This window comes from Coffea arabica, chromosome 9c (genome assembly GCF_036785885.1).
Source record: "Coffea arabica cultivar ET-39 chromosome 9c, Coffea Arabica ET-39 HiFi, whole genome shotgun sequence".
NCBI lineage: Eukaryota > Viridiplantae > Streptophyta > Magnoliopsida > Gentianales > Rubiaceae > Coffea > Coffea arabica.
The window spans coordinates 7,080,056-7,101,265 of NC_092326.1; the positions used below are offsets into that span (position 1 = coordinate 7,080,056).

At 34.6% G+C, this 21,210-nt stretch overlaps 2 protein-coding genes across 2 annotated transcripts; one reads left to right on the plus strand and one right to left on the minus strand.

The window, feature by feature from the left end:
- Positions 1 to 13,359: 13,359 nt before the first annotated feature.
- LOC140014095 (uncharacterized) lies at positions 13,360 to 14,103 on the minus strand. The gene has a single exon (XM_072064490.1). The coding sequence runs from the start codon at positions 14,101 to 14,103 to the stop codon at positions 13,360 to 13,362; it is 744 nt and encodes a 247-aa protein (XP_071920591.1).
- Positions 14,104 to 14,728: 625 nt separating this feature from the next.
- Positions 14,729 to 16,432, plus strand: LOC140014096 (probable LRR receptor-like serine/threonine-protein kinase At3g47570). The gene is made up of 3 exons (XM_072064491.1): positions 14,729 to 15,605; positions 15,717 to 16,054; positions 16,156 to 16,432. Exons 1-3 carry the CDS (start codon positions 14,729 to 14,731, stop codon positions 16,219 to 16,221), a joined length of 1,281 nt encoding a protein of 426 aa, XP_071920592.1. The 3' UTR covers positions 16,222 to 16,432.
- The last annotated feature ends 4,778 nt before the right edge of the window (positions 16,433 to 21,210 follow it).

A 21,210-nucleotide genomic window follows, 5' to 3' on the forward strand; every position in this document is an offset into this window, starting at 1 on the left:
ATAATAAAAAGACCTTGCAAAATTTTGTACCGAGGCAAACATTTTAGCTAAAAAAAAAAAAAGAAAATTTTTTTGAATGCTTTCAAACATTTGAGGGGTGAAAAAATTTTGATGAATCTAAGTTGGGGCGGTGACTCCTATCTAGTCTCCTCTCCTAAACCCCTACGCTGGTCTGCCATAATTTGATAGTTAATAAGTTGGAAAATCAACAATGATATTGATTGGTGATACTTTTTTTTGGTCAGAGCTGGACACCACCACACTAATTGATGTTCCCCACCTTCTTGTGTGTGTTACCATGTTAAGAGGACTTCCATGCTCGTCTTCAGTGTTTATGATTTTGCGGTTGACACCAATTCATGCGAGCTACCATTAAAAAAAGGCATGGATTTGGTCAATAAGCATGGCCATGGCAAAACTCATTGTGTTTGGCTAGGAGATTAGTTGAGAAATTTTTCGAAAAAGCACTGTAGCATTTCTTTTGATGTGATGTGTACGAAATAAAAAAAATAATTAAAATATGTTTATAATGTAATCAAATAATTTTTTGCAAATAATAAGCTATCCAAGTAAACTGTTAACTTTTAGCTTAGTTTCGTTTGCCATGATGGCACCTGCCAGCAGCACAGTAATATTACTAGGGATCAACCACCGGTTCATGCTTTTAGAGATCACATGATCACTTTAGGAAAAATTCACTTTTCGTCCCTAAATTTTAAGTTAGGGATATATTTTATCCCCAAACTTTTAGACGTATCACATTTGGTACATGAATTAATTATTTTTTATCACATTTAGTTCAAAAACAGTAAATTGCTTAATTTGGATGGGGAAAGTCACGTGCTTGGTAAGTGATCATTAAGTAAAAACAATTTCTCAATCAAAATCAACAGCAACGTCAGTTTCTCCATCTAAAATGAATAATTTATCGTTTTTTGACTAAATGTGGTCCAAAATAATTAATTCATATATTAAATGTGATGTGCCTAAAAGTTTAGAGGCGAAATGTGTCCTTATCTCAAAGTTTAAAAACGAAAAGTTAAGTTTTTCCTGACTGCTTCAGAGCCTCAAGAAATCTTGGCTAAAGATCGGTACGTTACCTCCTCCATTTGTGATTGGATAGGAGCCACCTACGGCCCTCGGCACCGCGGATTGACTGTCTTGAATATTTCAAATCTGAACCTTGCTGGTAGCCTGGTACCATACCTCCTCAACTTGGGAATTTGTCCTTTCTTGTTTCCCTTGATATTAGCAGTAACAATTTCCATCGAGAACTGCCTCGTGTTTCCTCTAATGCTTATGGGCCCTAATTGGTCCATGCTCAAACATTGGGGACGAGAATTATAGTAGTAGCAAAGAGAAAAAGAGAGATGGAATTGCCTTCAAGAAGCTTATTTTTAGCAGCTTTTTCTTTCCGTAGGATTTCAACAGTTCTGCCTTCCTTCGTCGGCTGAGCCTTCAGGTGCCTTTATCAGTGAGATCTGTTATGATACATGAAACATAACGTTTTGTGAATATATTCTCAGATCATATCCTAAACCTCAGGGTGGTTATACTCGTGAGGTTCTTCGCAAATTTACGTTGTACGTGTCAAATGGTGCCGCCGACTGGACATGCGACTTGATCGGCTCACTTCTGAAAAATGAAACAGATTCCGGAATCCGGGTTAAATTAAACGAATGCTTGGGCGATTCAAATTGACTATTGGACTCATTGACGAGTACTACAAGTTACTGATTGATCGTGACTATAAATCCCTCAAAAAGAAAGCACATGCTATTGTTGATATGGAACTGAAGTGCGAGAGGGGTTTTGCTCATTGAACTTAATTGAGACTAATTTGAGAGTTTAGGTTGCAGAGTGTCAAAAGTTGAGCTAATTAAAGTTCAGAATTAAATTTTAGGGTGTAAAGTATAAATTTGATATAAGTTTGGAGGGGTCAAGTGGTGTCACTCCTTAATTCTAATTTGCCTGTTTTGCTAGTAAATGGCCCTGTGAAATTATGAACATCTACCGATGAATGTTGATGCAAGTAGAAAAGGTTTGTATTCCTTAATCATGAGGTCTCAAATTTGAAATTGATGAGAATGTAACTAACAACATTAGAAGAGTTTTCTACCGTAAGGGGTCCAATCTGGTTCGAACAGAATTAGTTGCAAACTATTAACAGACGTGGATACCTATGTTTTATACAAAAATTATCAACATCTATACAAGTTGGTCGTAGAAGCCTCTATCTTGATTTGATGCATAGGCCCGAGGCAGACCATCTTACATTGATTGGGAGGGCAAATTTGATTTCATATCAACTAGATGGTACAATAAAATGAACTTGCAAATTTTGTACTGGGGCAAGCACTTTATCTCAAAAGAAGAAAATTTTTTGGATACTTTCAAACATTCAAGGGGTTTCCTGAGTCTAACTTGGGGCATCATTTGATAGTTATTCAGTAGGAAAATCCAACATTTATATTGACTGGGGATGTTTTTCCTGCTATATTGATGTTATCATAGCTAGAGAGAAGAGACGACGACTCTAATTGCTGGCCCCACCTCCATGTGTGTTAGTGCGTTAAGACGCTTCCATGCTCGCCTCCCCTATATATGATTTTGCAGTTGACACCATTTCATGTGAGTTACAGTTTTTCTGTTGTTTTTGTGATTTTTAATCTGAACTTGATCAATGGGCAAAATTCACTACTTTTTCTTGCTAAAATTTAGCATGGTTTTCCTAGCGGTGGGGGCTGCCAGCAACAGTAATATTACTACGGATCAATCAGCGCTTCTTGCGCTTAGAGATCGCATGATCGCTTCATCAGAACCTCAAGAAATCTTGGCAAAAAACTGGTCAGTCACCTCCTCCGTCTGTGATTGGATGGGTGTCACCTGCGGCCCTCGACACCGTCGGGTGACTGCCTTAAATATCTCAAACATGAAACTTACTGGCGACTTACCTCCTCAACTTGGGAATCTATCTTTTCTAGTTTCCCTTGACCTCAGCAGCAACAATTTCCATGGAGAACTGCCTCGTGAGTTAGCTCACCTGCGGAGATTAAGATACCTCTATCTTGGGATCAACAATCTTGGTGGAGAGCTTCCCTCCTGGTTTGGTTATTTACACAAACTCCAACAGCTGACTCTAAGCAATAATAGCTTTTCGGGTTCTCTCCCGCCTTCCATCTCTAACATGTCAAAATTGGAGAGTCTATGGCTGACAGACAATTCCATTGAGGGGACCATTCCAATAGAATTTCAGAATCTTCATAGTTTGAAAATTTTGATTATTGATAGGAATCAGCTTTCGGGTCCTTTGCCTCTCCACACTTTCAATATTTCCTCATTGCAAATCATTTCTCTATTCCAAAACAGTCTATCTGGCATTCTTCCAGACACCATCTGTCACGCCCTTCATAAACTTACATATCTTGGTCTAGGAGGCAATAATTTGATTGGCCAAATACCTTCAACATTGTCTGAGTGTTCCATGCTCCAGACGCTTGCCTTGCCTCTGAACTATTTAAGGGGACCCATACCTAAGGCCATTGGGAACTTGACAATGCTCGAGACACTAGCCCTGGAGTCCAACAATTTACGAGGTAAAATGTATTAGTGCCCTGTTTCTATTCCTATTTTATAAATATATATTAAGCTTATACTTGTGCTCTTGTATATGGTTTGCAAGTATATATTGAACTTATGCTTCTGTTCTTCTATATGGACGCTTCAGAGAAAAAGAAAAACTGTACCGCCATTTTCTTTTCCTGGATTTGGTAGACAGTTCGTTGTGGATCATGCTTTAACAAGTATGCAAATCAAAATTGCAACCTTAAACATGCAAATCATGTAATCGGATTCTGCATATATTCTTTGGTTGATTACAACTTCCCTTCGGTTTGACCAAATTACAGATCAGATCCTGAGGTTTGTCAATATTACCAAAGGTCCTACATCCAAACATATTTATAACAGAAACACCCTAAATGGCCTAACCCATCTGTTATATTCTCTCTATTGATGCCAACATTATTTTTTATTAAAAGTCCGATAATACCCCGAGGCCCCACTATTCTTCTCTTTCTTTATTCAAAAAAGTTTTTCATTACCCCGAAGCCTCACCATTCGCCACTAGGCCTTTGGCCTGGTGGTCACTACACAAGACTTAAGTCTTGGAAGGTCAAGGGTTCAACCCTTACCTCCTATCAATTTGCCACTATATGTGGCAGCTTTAATTGGCCATCCATCGTTGTGACAAGTTTAGTGCATCATGTATATTATGTTTATATATTTTGGTCATTATAGTCATATTAATTTATAAATAAGGGTAATTTCGACATTTTAAAGGTTTCGTTACGAATGATCATTTCCATCACTTTGACACTTTAATCCAAATTTTCAGGGGGTTATGTATAACTTTTGAAACCATAGGAGTTATGTACAAAAATACTAAACCATAAGGGGGTAAAATGTAATTTGCCCTTCTTTATTCAACCTAAGTTTTCCATTACCAACAAATTCTCTCTTTCATGTCCGTCTGTTTCCTAGTGAAGTGAATCTTTAGTCTGAGAAGTTCATGAGCAAGAATGGACAAATTTAGACATAAATAATCTAAATTTTAGGACATAAAATACCCTTAGCAACCCAAATTTCTCAAAACAAAAAATTACCATCTCTCTTTGTGACACCCCGCAATTTTTTGTTCCAGAAATTAGATACATTAGTTTGAAATTTGCCATAATTTTATTTGGGAAAAATTTGTTAATTGCAAATTTATGATATATTTCGATAAAGGTGTGCATCGTTGTAAACTTTAAAGAATATTATTGAATAAGTTTATTGAGAAGAAATAAATATAAGGAATGATAAGTATGAGTTAACTAAAGTGATAAGGATGCAATTATTAAGAACGAGATAAGTTTGAATTTATTATGTAGTGGTTATAAAACTCTTTATGTTTGATAAGCTACGGAATACATTTTAAGTGTGCTAATGGTAATGGTTTCTTTATGAGATTTCATTGAGTTAGTAACGATTAATTGTGTTGAATACTAGAGTAGGAATTGATGACCGAGAAACCAAAATAAAAGGAAATGTGTAGAATTTCATGTCAATTAGACCTAGAAATAATTAGTAAAGTGATAGTATTGATTTATTGCAAGCTATTAGTATGAACTAATGAAGGGATAAGTTTGAATTTACTTCTTAAGTAGTTACACAACCTTTAGTTTTCTATCCAATAATGAGAGTAGAAATGGCTATTATAAAAAAGTCCGTAGGTCTTGAGGAAACAAATTTACTCCTAAGAAAGAAATTATCATTTTAGATGACGATGCTCTTGTATTGGAAGTTTGAACCATTTTAGTTTTTGACAAGTTTTTACACCCAAATCATTAATTTAGTTTTGACTAGTACTGTAAAAAGTCACGAGAAGTGTGTTTATTTATCAAATAAAAGAAAAAGAAAACCTAGTAAACTAAGCATATACAATTGGTTTAATTAAGAGAATTAGAATATCATATCTGATATGCTTGTTTCGTTGATGTTTTTTGAATTTATCATTTTTGAATTTTCTTTTTTTCACAGGTCTTAAAAATTTATTATTCTATGTTTTCTTCTAAAATAGTAAATTATATTTTTCCTTTCAATTTATCATTTTCTGCGGATAAAAAGTTCCAAATTCATAATAGTCTCTCTCTCTCTCTCTCTCAAAAAGCTAAGATAGTCATGTTTTGGTTTGATTTAGAATTTGGAAACCCACTATCTCTTTGTAGTAAAATTAAGTTACTTTAGGGACTTTGAAAGTATTATGCATCTTTCAGACAAAAAGAAATAAAGAAAAATAATAGCATAAAGTTGGCCACATTTTTGTTTTTAGTTTTATGAAAGTGAATTATTAGATTTTAAACTTTTGTTGCCAAAAAAAAAAATGACAACTAAAAAAAAGGAAAAATAAAATAGATGTAGTTGAAGCACAAACAATTAAACTTTCGCCCCAGTTTTGTTGATTTATTTGCAACGGTGTTTTTTGTCACTTGCAAAACTCTTTCCTTGCCAAAAGTTTTTCAAAATCAAAGACATTACTTCTTAAAGGATTAATTTTTCCTTTTTACACTGTCAGCGTTGGATGAATGACAACTATGTAAAATTTAAATTTGAAATTCAACTTTTACACACATATCATGAATCAAATGGTGATAGTATATACGCTTCAGTGTATATAAGATTTACTCCTTCTTAAATGCTAAAACTCTTTCCTTGCCAAAAGTTTTTCAAAACCAAAGACATCACTTCTTAAATGCTAAAATTTATCAATTATGATAACTTTATCACCCATTAGGCATCATTTCCAATTAATGCGTTTGGAGAGTTCAATATTCTCATTAATTGTTATTGTATCCTTCCATTACCAATCATATCAAACTCATAATAGTTGCGATTTTGCAGGTGCAACTCCAAATGAGATATGGAATCTAACTATGTTGACGGGTTTAGATTTTAGCAACAACAAATTAACTGGTATGTCAAATTTCCTAATTTCAAGTCCTTAATTACTTAAACCGTCGGCAAAACTTGGCATGCATTTGATCTATAGGATTAAAAGAAACACAATCATTTCCAACTAATGCATTTGGAAAGTTCAAAATATTATCATTGTATGTTACTATAGTTTTCCATTACAAGTCAAATCAAACTCATAAAACTGCAATTTTGCTGGTGCAATTCCGACTGAAATACAAAATTTAGCTATGTTGGCGATTCATATTTTTCAAATCCAAACAACAAATTGGCAGGCATGCTTGGTTCCTCATTTCGTGGTCTTAATTGCATAGACCGTGGTTAAAACTCGGCATCAGTTTGATCTATAGGATAACTTGGGCCCATGTTCGATTGATTGAAATCAACTTTTCATTTTAACGGATTTTATTTTGAGTAAATATTAGAGAAAATGACATGTTTCATCCCTCACATTTTGTAAAAATATTCTTTTCGTCCCTCATATTTAAAACGAAGGAAATTGATCCTTCATATTTAAAAACCCAAGGTTTTACATTCTAGAAATAAACTCTCAGTTGTGAATCAAACCATCTAACAACCCGGTTACAAATTTTGGAGGTAGAATTGGTAGTTCACACGTAAAAACATATTTCCAACAAATAAATTAAAGCAATTAAAAAATCTTAATTAAAACCCATTTGTTTCTTCAAAAGAACGAAATAGTGCTAAAGCTCTCAAGCACTAAACCCTTAAACATATTCCTCAGTTTTGTTGCACTAAGGGTTTAGTGTTTGAGAGCTTTAGCACTATTTCGTTCTTTTGAAGAAACAAATGGGTTTTAATTAAGATTTTTTAATTGCTTTAATTTATTTGTTGGAAATATGTTTTTGCGCGTGATCTACCAATTCTACCCCCAAAATTTGTAACCGGGTTGTTAGATGGTTTGATTCACAACTGAGAGTTTATTTCTAGGATGTAAAAGTTTGGATTTTTAAATGTGAAGGACCAATTTGTTTCGTTTTAAATGTGAGGGACGAAAAGAATATTTTTTTGAAATGTGAGGGATGAAACAGGTCATTTTTCTTATTATTATATACACCAATAATGTATACATTATTGACGGTTAGATACACGATACATGAATAAAATTTGGATTTTAAATTTAAATTCAGATGAATTGTCATGCATCCAATGATAATGGTGTATGCATTATCAGTGTATAAAAGATTAATTCTTTTATTTTATGTTTAAAGAGGTGGATTTTAAAGTTGCAAATAGAGGGATTAGAGAGGACCTATAACCCTCATTTATTCTAAAGGTTTTTAAAATTTTTCTTTAATCTTGGAGCCTTGCTAGACAGTGCCAATGGTATGCTAACACAATAATAATTACCATATTACAAGTGCAATACCCGAAAAGATTGGGAACCTTCACAGATTAGAGCAGCTTTATTTAGACAATAATACATTATCGGGTTACATACCTACAGCAATTTTCAATATTTCATCTCTCCAATATATTGCACTCGACCAGAACAAATTCTCAGGAACAATTCCTTTGACAACGGGCAATAAGCTGAGCAATCTGAAGTTTCTTTCTCTCGAACAGAATCACTTGACTGGAATTATACCTACCTCCATCTCAAATGCTTCAAAGCTCGTTGCTTTGTCGCTTCATGATAATGAGCTCACAGGTTCAATCCCCAACTCTTTAGGAAGTCTAGGAAAGCTAGAATTGCTAAACTTGGATTTCAACAGGTTGTCAGGTGAATCCTCATCTCCAGAATTAAGCTTTCTCACTTTCTTGACGGGTTGCAGATCCTTGAAATATTTAGTAGTGGGATACAATCCTCTGAACGGTTTCCTTCCAGCTTCCTTCTCTAACCATTCAACCTCTCTTGTGTATTTTACTGTAAGCAATTGTAAAATCGAAGGAAACATCCCCACTGGAATCGGCAATTTGAGCAGTTTACTGCATCTAGATTTTTCAGGTAATGAATTGGTTGGATCTATCCCCAAAAGTTTCAATAGATTGAAAAATCTTCAGGTGTTCTACTTGGGCATCAATCAAATAAGGGATGTCTTGAATATTTTCTGTGAACTACATAGCTTGGGGTTGTTACAGTTGAGCCAAAATCAATTTTTTGGTGGAATTCCAGAATGCTTAGGAAATATGTCAAATTTGACTCAGATTTTTTTGGACTCCAACAACTTGACTTCTATGATACCTGCCAACCTATTGAGCATGAAAAATCTCCAAGTTCTCAACCTTTCATCAAATTTCTTGAGTGGTTCGCTACCTCTAGAGATCGGGAACCTCAGAGCGGCATACAATTTGGATTTCTCAATTAATCAATTGTCAAACATTATTCCTACTACTATTGGAGAGCTGCAAGCTTTACAGAATCTTTCATTGGCAAAAAATAATCTGCAGGGCTCTATACCAAAATCAGTTAGCAATATGGTAAGCTTGGAATTCTTGGACCTTTCCCACAATAATCTCTCAGGTGTGATACCCAAGTCATGTTAGCCAAATAATAAAATAGGCTGATACAAAAGAGAAGAATAAATACAACCCAAAAAGAAAGTAATAATCGAAAATAACAATAATAACAATCCGAGGCTTGTGAACACAATTTCCTTAAAACAGATTCGCCCCCTCCAGGTAGAGTGCTTGAGGTTGAGTAGGCGTCTGTCTCCCAGGATACAACGGATTAAAAGGTGAATATGTCAGCACCAAACGTTCTTCACCCCAGCGAACTCGAACTAGAGCAATATGGAACACTATAAAAGATGCAGATGCAAGAAGGAAAAAAGAGAGAGAGCGCCCTTGCTTTTGAAACAAAAGGAGATATTTATAGATGCTGACCAAGGGTGACTGTTAGAAATTGGCAACAAGTGTTAAATTCCAGATAATTATCTTCACGTTTATCAAAGGACCACATTCATGTACATACATGTATCTCAATAAGATAACCCCAAAGGAATCCTATCCAAAATCATGTATCAATAATTAATTTACATGAATGATAGATAATTATCCTGAATTCTTTCAAGAGTGCCATTATGAGAACAATTTTCTCATTCACTCTACAATGAATATAGCCATTTTTCCAACAATCCCCCACATGAATGGAAAATTTGTTTTGATTTGACTCTACAGTAGTGTTCCACAACTGAAACCTGCATAAGATAGGTTGGTGTTACCCATTGAACCTTCTCTTGTGAAATACACTTACTTTACTAGCAATCCAGTAGACATGATGTCTTTGAACTGTCTCGCTTTTTAGTGTAAATGAACCATATATTTCACACAGGAATCATGCTCCATTAGATCAGTTCTCATAGTTATGTTCGTTTTGGCCATGAACATCAACCTGGTTCAGCAAGAGTTTTTAAGAATTGAGCCCTAAACAATTCTCTTTTGAAGCGGCCCCACATCAGTAATAAATTACTTCACTTAAGAATCATTAAAGCACACATTGTGCTATCCTTAATTCTCCTTTGCGTCATTGTTTCATTACGGAATGGGTTTAGGGGTATCCCCCCACAATGACTACGCTAAGTCCTTATAATTAGGTTGTCCCTTTGAACCTAGATCTTGGGATCTCCAGTCAGCTAGGTTGGGTTTCCTTTATAACACTTAGCCTTCCATGGGCTTTAGTCCCATTCCCTTTGCCATTTTTGCAACCAACTCTCTATTCAATCCTTTAGTTAGCGGATCCGCTATGTTATCCTTTGATTTCACATAATCAATAGAGATAACTCCTGTTGAGAGTAGTTGTCTAATGGTATTATGCCTACGACGTATATGTCTAGACTTACCATTATATATGTTATTCTGTGCTCTTCCAATTGCTAATTGACTATCACAGTGAATACAAATTGGTGGCACAGGTTTCTCCCATTTTGGAATGTCTTCAAGGAAATGGTGGAGCCATTCAGCTTCTTCTCCACATTTGTCCAAGGCAATGAACTCAGATTCCATTGTAGATCTAGCTACAATAGTTTGTTTAGAAGACTTCCAAGATACTGCCCCACTGGCAAGTGTGAACACATATCCACTTGTGGATTTTGAATCCTTTATATCAGATATCCAATTTGCATCTGCATACCCTTCTAAAACAGCAGGGTATCTAGTGTAATGCAGTCCATAGTTCCAAGTGTACCGTAAGTATTTAAGTACCCTTAAAATTGCTTTCCAATGATCAGCACTCGGATTGCTTGTAAATCTGCTCAATTTGCTTACTGCATATGCAATGTCAGGTCTAGTACAACTCATTAAGTACATTAGACTGCCAATGATTCTTGAGTATTCTACTTGAGAAATACTCTCTCCTCTATTCTTAGATAGATGGAAACAATTGTCTAATGGAGTTCTTGCAATTCCAGAATCATCCTTATTGAATTTTTCTAGAATCTTGTCCACATAATGAGTTTGACTCAAGACCAACCCGTCTGATATTCTTGTAATTTTAACTCCTAAAATTACATCAGCAAGCCCCATATCTTTCATGTCAAATTTTGAATTCAACATATCCTTGGTAGACTTGACCATTTTGTCATTACTACCAACAATAAGTATATCATCTACATAAAGACATAAGATGACATAGCCATTGTCTGTTTCTTTAGTGTAGACACATTTGTCACACTCATTTATTCTGTATCCATTAGTTATCATTGCATTGTCGAACTTTTCATGCCATTTCTTTGGCGCTTGTTTTAGTCCATACAATGATTTGACTAATTTACAAACTTTATTTCTTGCTCCCGGAGTTATGAAACCCTCAGGTTGCTCCATGTAGATTTCTTCATCTAAATCACCATTTAAGAAGGCCGTCTTTACATCCATTTGATGTATCTCCAGATTTCTCAATGCAGCGATAGCAAGTATCATTCTGATAGAATTTATTCTCGTAACAGGAGAATAAGTATCAAAATAATCCAAACCTTCTTGTTGCTTGTATCCTTTGATTACAAGTCTGGCTTTGTACTTATCGACAGAGCCATCAGGTTTCATTTTCCTTTTCAAAATCCATTTGGACCCTAAAGGTCTACAACCAGGAGGAAGATCCACTAACTCCCATGTATGATTCTGTAAAATAGAATCAACCTCACTTTTTATTGCTTCTTTCCACAAAAATCCTTCAGAAGAATTTACAGCTTCTGTATAGGTTTGTGGTTCCTTTTCTAATAGAAAAGTTGTAAAATCATCTCCAAATGATTTTTCCACTCTAGCCCTTTCGCTACGTCTCGGTTCATCTTGTTGAATCAAGTTATGATCATGTTTTTCTTGATTCATAACTTCATGTGTTCGTTTTGATGAACTTGATGCACCAATCAATATACAAGGAAACACATCTTCAAAGAATGAAGCATTCCTTGATTCCATTATCGTATTTTTGTGTATATCCGAAATTTCTGAATTATACACAAGAAATCGATAAGCAGTACTATTATGTGCATAGCCTATAAAGATACAGTCCACAGTTCTAGGACCTATCTTTATTCTCTTTGGTGCTGGAATAGCCACCTTTGCAAGACACCCCCACACTTTCAAGTATTTGTAGGATGGTCTCCTACCTTTCCATAACTCATAAGGAGTTTTATCTTGTTTTTTCCGGGGTACCCTATTTAAAAGGTAATTGCTTGACAAAATAGCTTCACCCTACATATTTTGAGGCAATCCTGAACTTAGTAACATCGCATTCATCATTTCCTTTAATGTGCGATTTTTCCGTTCAGCAACACCATTCGATTGTGGTGAGTAAGATGCAGTTACTTCATGAACAATTCCATATTTTGCACAAAAATCACCAATAGGTGTTTCATATTCACCACCTCTATCACTTCTTAACCTTTTAACTCTCCGGTTAAGTTGATTTTCAACTTCATTCTTGTAGAGAATGAATTTTTCCAAGGCTTCATCTTTACTTTTGAGCAAATACACATAACAGTATTTTGTGCAATCATCAATGAAAGTGATAAAATATTTATTACCACCTCTTGTTTGAACAAATTTCAAATCACAGACATCTGTGTGAATCAATTCAAGGGGTTCGGTGTTTCTTTCAATTGTTTGAAACGATGACCTTGTTAATTTTGCTTCTACGCAAATCTCGCATTTATGGTTTGAATTGATGTGAAAGGAAGGAATATGATCCAAGTTAATTAGTCTACGCAAAGTATCATAATTAACATGACCTAGTCTACCATGCCATAAATTGGAAGACTCAAGCAAATAAGCAGAAGACTTATTCTTATTATTCACAATAGTCATTACATTCAATTTGAACAACCCATCGGTTGTATATCCTTTCCCTACATACATCCCAGATTTGGATAATATAATTTTATCCGATTCAAAAACCATGCGAAAGCCATGCTTGTTCAGCAACGATCCAGAAACAAGGTTCTTGCGGATTTCTGGCACATACAGAACATCGTTCAAAGTCAATGTTTTGCCAGAAGTCATCTTTAGTAACACCTTCCCTTGACCTTCAATAGCAGATGAGGCAGAGTTCCCCATGAACATTTTTTCACCTTCAACCTTTTCGAAGGTAGTAAACAAGTCTTTGTTTGTGCAAACATGTCTTGTAGCTCCAGTGTCAATCCACCATTCTTTCGGATTTGACCCTATCATATTTACTTCAGAGACCATAGCAGTCAGGTTCATGTTTTCCATGTCTCCCTCGATTCTATCAAGCAAGTTTGCTTCATGCTTCTTCTTCTTTGGAAGCTTACATTCAGTGGACTTGTGACCTTTTTTGTCACAATTGAAGCACTTACCTTGGAATTTCTGCTTAGAGATTTTCCCTTTTGCCCCAAGATTTCGAGTTGGCTTTTTGCCTTTGGAGTTTTGCCCTTACTTATACTCCACAATATTTGCTTTAGCATCAACAAAAGTTGTTGCCTTGCAATCAGAACCCCTGTTGTCTTCTTCAATTCGAAGTCTAACGATAAGGTCCTCCATACTCATCTCTTTGCGCTTGTGCTTGAGATAGTTCTTGAAATCCTTCCATCCAGGAGGTAGCTTCTCAATAACAGCAGCTACTTGAAAGGTTTCACTCAAAATCATGCCTTCAGCTAGAATCTCATGCAAGATAATCTGAATTTCTTGCACTTGACTGATAACAGTTTTGGAATCCACCATTTTATAGTCTAGAAATTTTCCAACGACAAATTTCTTTGCTCCGGCATCTTCGGTTTTATATTTCCGATCTAAGGATTCCCACAGTGCCTTCGCCGTCTTGTGTATTTGATACACGTTATACAGCGAGTCATGCAAGCAGTTCATGACATAATTTCGACAAAGGAAGTCGGAGTGCTTCCAAGCATCAATAGCATTGACAGCTTGTGCATCAGTTAAGCCTTCAGACAGCTTTGGAGCATCCTCACTTAAGAATCTCGAGAGATTCAATGTTGTCAAATAGAACAACATCTTTTGTTGCCATGTCTTGAAGTTCAGGCCATAGAACTTCTCAGGTTTCTCACTATGGTTGGTAGACACCATAGGAGTAATCTTTCCTTCAGGTTGTTTCACAATTGAGCCAGAGGCAGCAGCATCAGAAGTAGAAATATTGGTGTCTCTTCCTGTATTGTCAGCCATTGAGAACCGGATTCTGTTTTAAGACTGTTAGCCAAATAATAAAATAGGCTGATACAAAAGAGAAGAATAAATACAACCCAAAAAGAAAGTAATAATCGAAAATAACAATAATAACAATCCGAGGCTTGTGAACACAATTTCCTTAAAACAGATTCGCCCCCTCCAGGTAGAGTGCTTGAGGTTGAGTAGGCGTCTGTCTCCCAGGATACAACGGATTAAAAGGTGAATATGTCAGCACCAAACGTTCTTCACCCCAGCGAACTCGAACTAGAGCAATATGGAACACTATAAAAGATGCAGATGCAAGAAGGAAAAAAGAGAGAGAGCGCCCTTGCTTTTGAAACAAAAGGAGATATTTATAGATGCTGGCCAAGGGTGACTGTTAGAAATTGGCAACAAGTGTTAAATTCCAGATAATTATCTTCACGTTTATCAAAGGACCACATTCATGTACATACATGTATCTCAATAAGATAACCCCAAAGGAATCCTATCCAAAATCATGTATCAATAATTAATATACATGAATGATAGATAATTATCCTGAATTCTTTCAAGAGTGCCATTATGAGAACAATTTTCTCATTCACTCTACAATGAATATAGCCATTTTTCCAACAAGTCAATGGAGGCACTCAAAAATCTTAAGGAATGCAATGTTTCTTTTAATAGATTAAGCGGCGAAATTCCTCAAGGTGGTTCCTTCAGAAACTTTACAGGTCAATTTTTCATTAACAATGAAGCACTCTGTGGTGACTCAAGGCTTAATGTTCCACCATGTCAGCGTAATTCAACTAGAAGGTCAAGTAAAAGGAAGGTGCTTCTACTTGTCATTAGTCTGTCAGGAATTGCAGCAATACCGATAATAGTAATTGGAGCAATATTGACTCTAAGGAGGCTGAAGAAACGAAAAGGTTTAGGTGGAACAGAGTTGATGTCAGTGGCAAAATATGAAAGATTTTCATACTATGACCTTTTGCAGTCAACTGATAACTACAATGAAAGCAATTTGCTTGGAGAAGGGAGCTTTGGTTCTGTTTACAAAGGGATCCTAAGTGATGGCATTGTTGTGGCTGTCAAGGTATTCAACTTGCAAGTGGAAGGTGCATCAACAAGTTTTGATAGAGAATGTGAGGTACTAAAGAGTTTACGCCATCGAAATCTTACAAAGGTGCTCGGCAACTGCTCGAACCCTGATTTTAAAGCCTTGGTACTCAAATACATGCCTAATGGGAATCTTGAGAAGTGGTTGTACTCCCACAACCATTTTTTAGATCTGTTTCAAAGAGTAAACATAATGATTGATGTTGCTTGTGCATTAGAATATCTCCATTATGGTTATTATACTCCCGTGGTACATTGTGACCTGAAGCCTAGTAACATCTTGCTTGATGAAGATATGGTTGCTTCTGTAAGTGACTTCGGTATCACAAAAATGTTTGGCGAAGGAGAAAGTATATTGCATACCGTCACCCTGGCAACACTGGGATGCATTGCACCAGGTTAATCTTGTAGCTTTCGCTGTCTATATTTCCTTTACTTCTAGGTTTTTCCATCTGTTGTTTATTCTTTTGGCTCTTTCTATTATTCTAACTATTGTAATCTTATGATAGAGTATGGATCGGAGGGATTAGTTTCGAGAAGAATCGATGTTTATAGTTTCGGAATAGTTCTGATGGAAACTTTTTCGAGAGTGAAGCCTAGCGATGAAATGTTTTCAAGTGATTTGAGCCTTAAAAGCTGGGTAGAAGATTCTCTTCCTAATGCACTTCAGGTCATTGACGCAAACTTAATAAGGCCAGAGGATGAGCATTTCACTGGCAAGCTGAAGTGTGTTATATTGATTCTGAAATTGGCTTTGAACTGCTGTAGAGAATCTCCAGGAGAAAGGATGAACATGAAAGATGTTTTAGCAGAATTGAAGAATATTAAGCGCCAGCTTCTTATGACAGTAAGTGCCTTGCATTTTTTTTTTTAAAGCAAATTTTACTTTTCAATGTAGGAAGTTACTTTCCTTGTCCATTTGAGCTCATAACCTACTATTTATTGCAGCAAACTGTCAGACCTCGAGTGGCCCAGATACGTTTTTTACCACATCAAACAGATATTGCTGTATAGTTCTGAATCTTGATTTATTGTGCATGCTGGAGACAGAAATACTTGATTCCATAGTTTTCACCTACATCACATTTGGACTTTCAGTTAGATTCCATAGGTTTCTCCTACATCATATTTGGACTTTCAGTTAAGGATCACATTGCACAGCATTTTTTTTTTTTTTTGCCTTTTCGTTTTCTATCTTTTAATTCTGACTAATTTCTTGGATACATTTTGATTATGTATCTTTTAATCTTAATCTTGTATTAAGATTGCAAAATGATGAGAGCGAACCTATTCTTGCAATAAATCTTTCTCTTCGGTAAATGAATATATCATGTTCCTTGAGCTCCTCCTAAACTATTCCTTGAGCTCCTCCTAAACTATAGAAAGAATAGCAGCTGCTGTTTGTTCTCTCTCCTTTACAACAGATATATCTTACATGCCTCCAAAGAGCTCAATGAAGAAAGCTGACTTGTGTTGGCAATTGTCTCACCTCCCTTTTCCTACATCACAAGTCTTATGGAATTCTTGAATCATCAAATATCCGATTTTAAGTACCTGTTTTTCAATGCAATGACAATTGTGTGCAGTGGATTTGGTCATGATAGAGCTCTGCTGCCTGCTGGACTCTGGGTGTGGAGTGTAAAGAAATAGAGGTATACAAGCATGAAGTATCTAAGAATTCATAAAGCATTTTACCATAGAATAGTTAATCAAACTTCAGCTATCGGTCTTTAATGCTGCTTAAAGAATTGGCCTCTTGTGTGTAAAATTCTTGTAATGTACAGTTCTACTTTAAACGATGGGTAACAACCATATAGAGGCCGTTGATGAGATAATTAATTACTAGGGAAAAATTAGCAGTCATGTTCTTGTTCTTGGAGTCTTTTAGTCTTATATATGGACTTTTCTCCAATATCCTTTGATTAGTATGAGACTAACGAAATTCATGTAGATAATATGAGGATACACATGAGCATTTTGTTATACTATTGCTTTCTTTTCTTTATTCTTGTGGCAGAGCTATTTTGTTTAGAATTCATGTCATAGTTTAAACTAAGGTTGCAAACGAATCGAATCGCTCACGAGCGGCTCCAGTTAAAAGTCGACTTGACCTCGATCAATATCGAACTCGAGTCGAGTTCGAGTTGGCCAAATCGAACTTAAATTCAAAAATATTAAACTCGTTATTTTGCGAGTCGGCTTGCGAGTTCGAATATATTTATATATATATATTTTTTTTAATAGTAAAATTACATATATATATTTTAACATTGGAATAAGGGGGAAGAATGTCACACCTTTACAGCAAATATAATAGTCCTTTCAAAAAATTATTTAATTGAAATCTAAAAAAACAATATGTGATTAACTGATTATTAGGAATTACAAATGATAGCACTTACAGCGTGCCCAAACTTATAAAAGTAAGTGGGAGTGTGGTGTTTTTAGTTAGAAAGATACTACTCCTAATTAAGTTTGGAACAATTAGTAGTTAACTTAATATCTATACTATATATAAAGCCTGAGGAAAAGATATGAGGTTAACACTTTATAAGTTTTCTTTTTTGACCTTATAAAAACTTTTTCCACTGCTAATAGAGTCCAAATAAATGCTCCCTACCATAAATTGGAATAGCAAATGCATATCATTCACTTTCAAAAATAGTAGATAATGTACTTCATATTATGACAATTGCCAATTTCGTATATATAAACAATAACAATATTGATGTGGAGATATCAGCCAATTGTGCCAATTGGTAAAATACAGTTACGAAGAAATATGATCGCTAAGCACAAGTATAAAATAAGTTGCCGCTGTATTATACATGTACAACAATTGGTAGATAATGTACTCCATATTAAGGCAACTGGAAATTTCGTGTATACAAAAAAATAACAATATTGACGTGGATATATGAAGAGAGCAATTCATGTCAACCACGATATATATGTATATGAAGAATCTAATGTAATGGTGAAAAAATAACTATTATGACCTATACATTAGGAATCAAATGCAATAATAAGAACTCAAAACTATGTATATGTATTTTTCATGGGGTGTTTAGCCTAAATCAACTATAATGCTTCTAATGCTTTATTCTTTTTTCCCCCCTATAATTTTGATTTATTGAATGAATCCTATCCTGAATGTACTATTTAAAATTCAAAAGTGTATTAGTCTTCGAAAAAAAAAAACATGTTCTTACTGATAACACGGTAATCGCCTCTTTTTTTTTTTTTTTTTTTTTAGTCAAACGTGGTAATCACTATTTTTAATTTACAAACAATACCCGAGGTTCATGTCAATTTAATGTTATGTTTTCACTCATGTATGCCAAGTTACCCCTTTTCAGCATAGAATATAAAAATTGAATGTAAATATTCAGAGAATGATAGTTTGACTTAGCTTACATAGGTTCCTTTTTATATATTTTCAATTCAGAATGATGCATGGATGGTTTACAAGGGCTGCTGGATGTTCCTCATGGAACAGCATGCGCTAAAGCAAGGTAGAGTAAGTAATTATACCAATGAGAGAATGAAAATGCGGTGGTCTATCAGTTTGATAATGCCATATTAACTAATTTACACTTCTTTGGTGTATAATCATAGTGATAATGTGTAAATATTCATAATACTATTGTAATTTAGCGGACATAACTACCAATACATTTTGCACGTAGTTAAAATGTTTTGTAGGTAATAAGGGATATGAGAAAGAGTACATTCTTAAATCAACTAGAAAATAATATCAAAGTGGCCGTTAATTTAATTATGTCACTTTTTGACCTATCTTTACTTATGTTAGCCAATTATATTACATCGATGTAAAAATGTAACTTTAAGGTGTAAATATTCATAAGGATAGTGCAATTTAACTAACATAGCTACTTGTACATTTTGAATGCGATTTAAATTAATTTATGGGTAAAAAAAAAAAAGTAATGTAGATGGGATATTCCCCTGAAAAAAAAGTGATATACCCTAAGAAATCTTAGTAAACTCTTACAGTAATGACAGAAAAATAGGTTGTGACCACTGATTTTATAGTAATTAATCTAATGACTTTTTCGTCAATTTTTATTTATATGAACTAATCATGCGCATTACTTAATGCAGGACTAGAAAATATGCATTATTGCACTTCCAAAAAAGAAAACGTACTTCCAATAAGGAAATCAGGTAGGAGTTAAATCATCAAACACAATGAATGATAAAAACTGATGATAACAATTCTAGCAAGAGAACTAGGTCTACCAAGCGGTATAGAACAAGTCCTAATTGTTTTCACAGGAATTAGTCGTTCAAGTATCAAAGCGGCCTTTGCCTGACTCTAATTTAAATCTATTCATACTACTTAAGTGAAATCAAATAGATATATACAGCGAAATCAAATAGAGATATATTACATGCTATTCGTATGTGCTATTTGTACTGCTCAAGTGAAATCAAATAGCTATATATATACACACACACACATATATATATGTATATGGGTTTAAAAAAAAAAACTATTCGCACATATGATCAATGAAGGATGAAAAAATTTATTTTGAAAAATGTGAAGGATGAAAAAATTAATTTTGTAAAATATAAGGGATAATAAAATTTTATTTTATGAGATGTGAAAGATTATAAATCGAATTATATAAAATTTGATTTGACAATTTTACCTTAAAAAATAATCACGTGCAAGATACGTGATAGATTCCGACCATAAATTAATCGAAAACCTCGATAGAGACCAAATTTGACAAATATAAATTTGTAAATTACGTAAAATTATATCTTTAAAAGTGAAGGACGAAAAGTTATTTTATAAAATGTGAGAGATATTTTAAACGAATTCCCCTTTTAAAATTTTCTAAACTTAGCCATCCTTGACTCTGTCATTGCTTGGATGATAATTCACAAAAAGATCCAGCCCATTAAGAAGATGACGCTGCTTCTCGGTATTTGCATCGATTTCGTAGGATATCCTTGAGTGCTTGGATGATAATTCATGAAAAGATCCAGCCCACAAAAGAAGTTTAAGTCAAATCAGGAAATCATATAGTTGTTGAAGGATTTGGACAGCATCTGCACCGACTTGAACTATTGCATTAAAGCACATCGAATCAGATCTGGACTAAAACATGATAAGTTGTAGGATATTGATCCAAGGTTAGATCAGATCAAGTCAATTGGAAGCTTAGGTTATTGAGATACGTCAAAATTACCACCTACCAGTCAGAAGCCTATTAAGGAAGTTTTCAAAAACTTGACAGCAGGAATCGCTACTGTAACTCAACCTTTTTTCAATATTAAAATGATAGAACTGGATTTTGGTATTTTTCATAAGAATTGTAGCTCCAGATATTAGTTTTTAATGCATATCAAGAATAATCTCAATCTTATATCTGTAGTTCAAGATATATTCAAAATACTGAAACCTGCCAAATCTGAATCTCAAGCGCGATTGGATTGTAAAACTGATTACCATAAGTCTTCTATGGTAGTGCTAACGCGATTTCTTTCTTTTCCACAGCTTTCCCAACATATTTTGGCATCTACAAACCTTCCTTTAACAACCCTTTAAGTCCATTTAAGCACGGATAAACTCTAGGAATTTCAGATTAACAAAATCATGCGAAATTTTCCAAAAACTTCAAGGAAATAACCTAATTTAGGCAACGACCTACAAAAATCAAAATAACTCATTAATGTAACAAATGTGATAATAATCATGCTAGTAATTAACTAAAATGGAGTAAATTAATACATAAACAGTTTGTCTAACGGGTGCCCATAAGGCATTTATTAAGATATATTTCAGGTGTTATAATTTTGAAAATATAAGATTAATTAAGAAAAGTAAATAAATACAAGGAATGGTAGATAAGATTAAATAAGAAAAGTATATAAATGCAAGAGGGGATAATAATTATTAGTATGTGTATATATATAATAGGTTAGGTGAATACCAGATGTGTTGACGAGTAACCTAAGGACATCCGT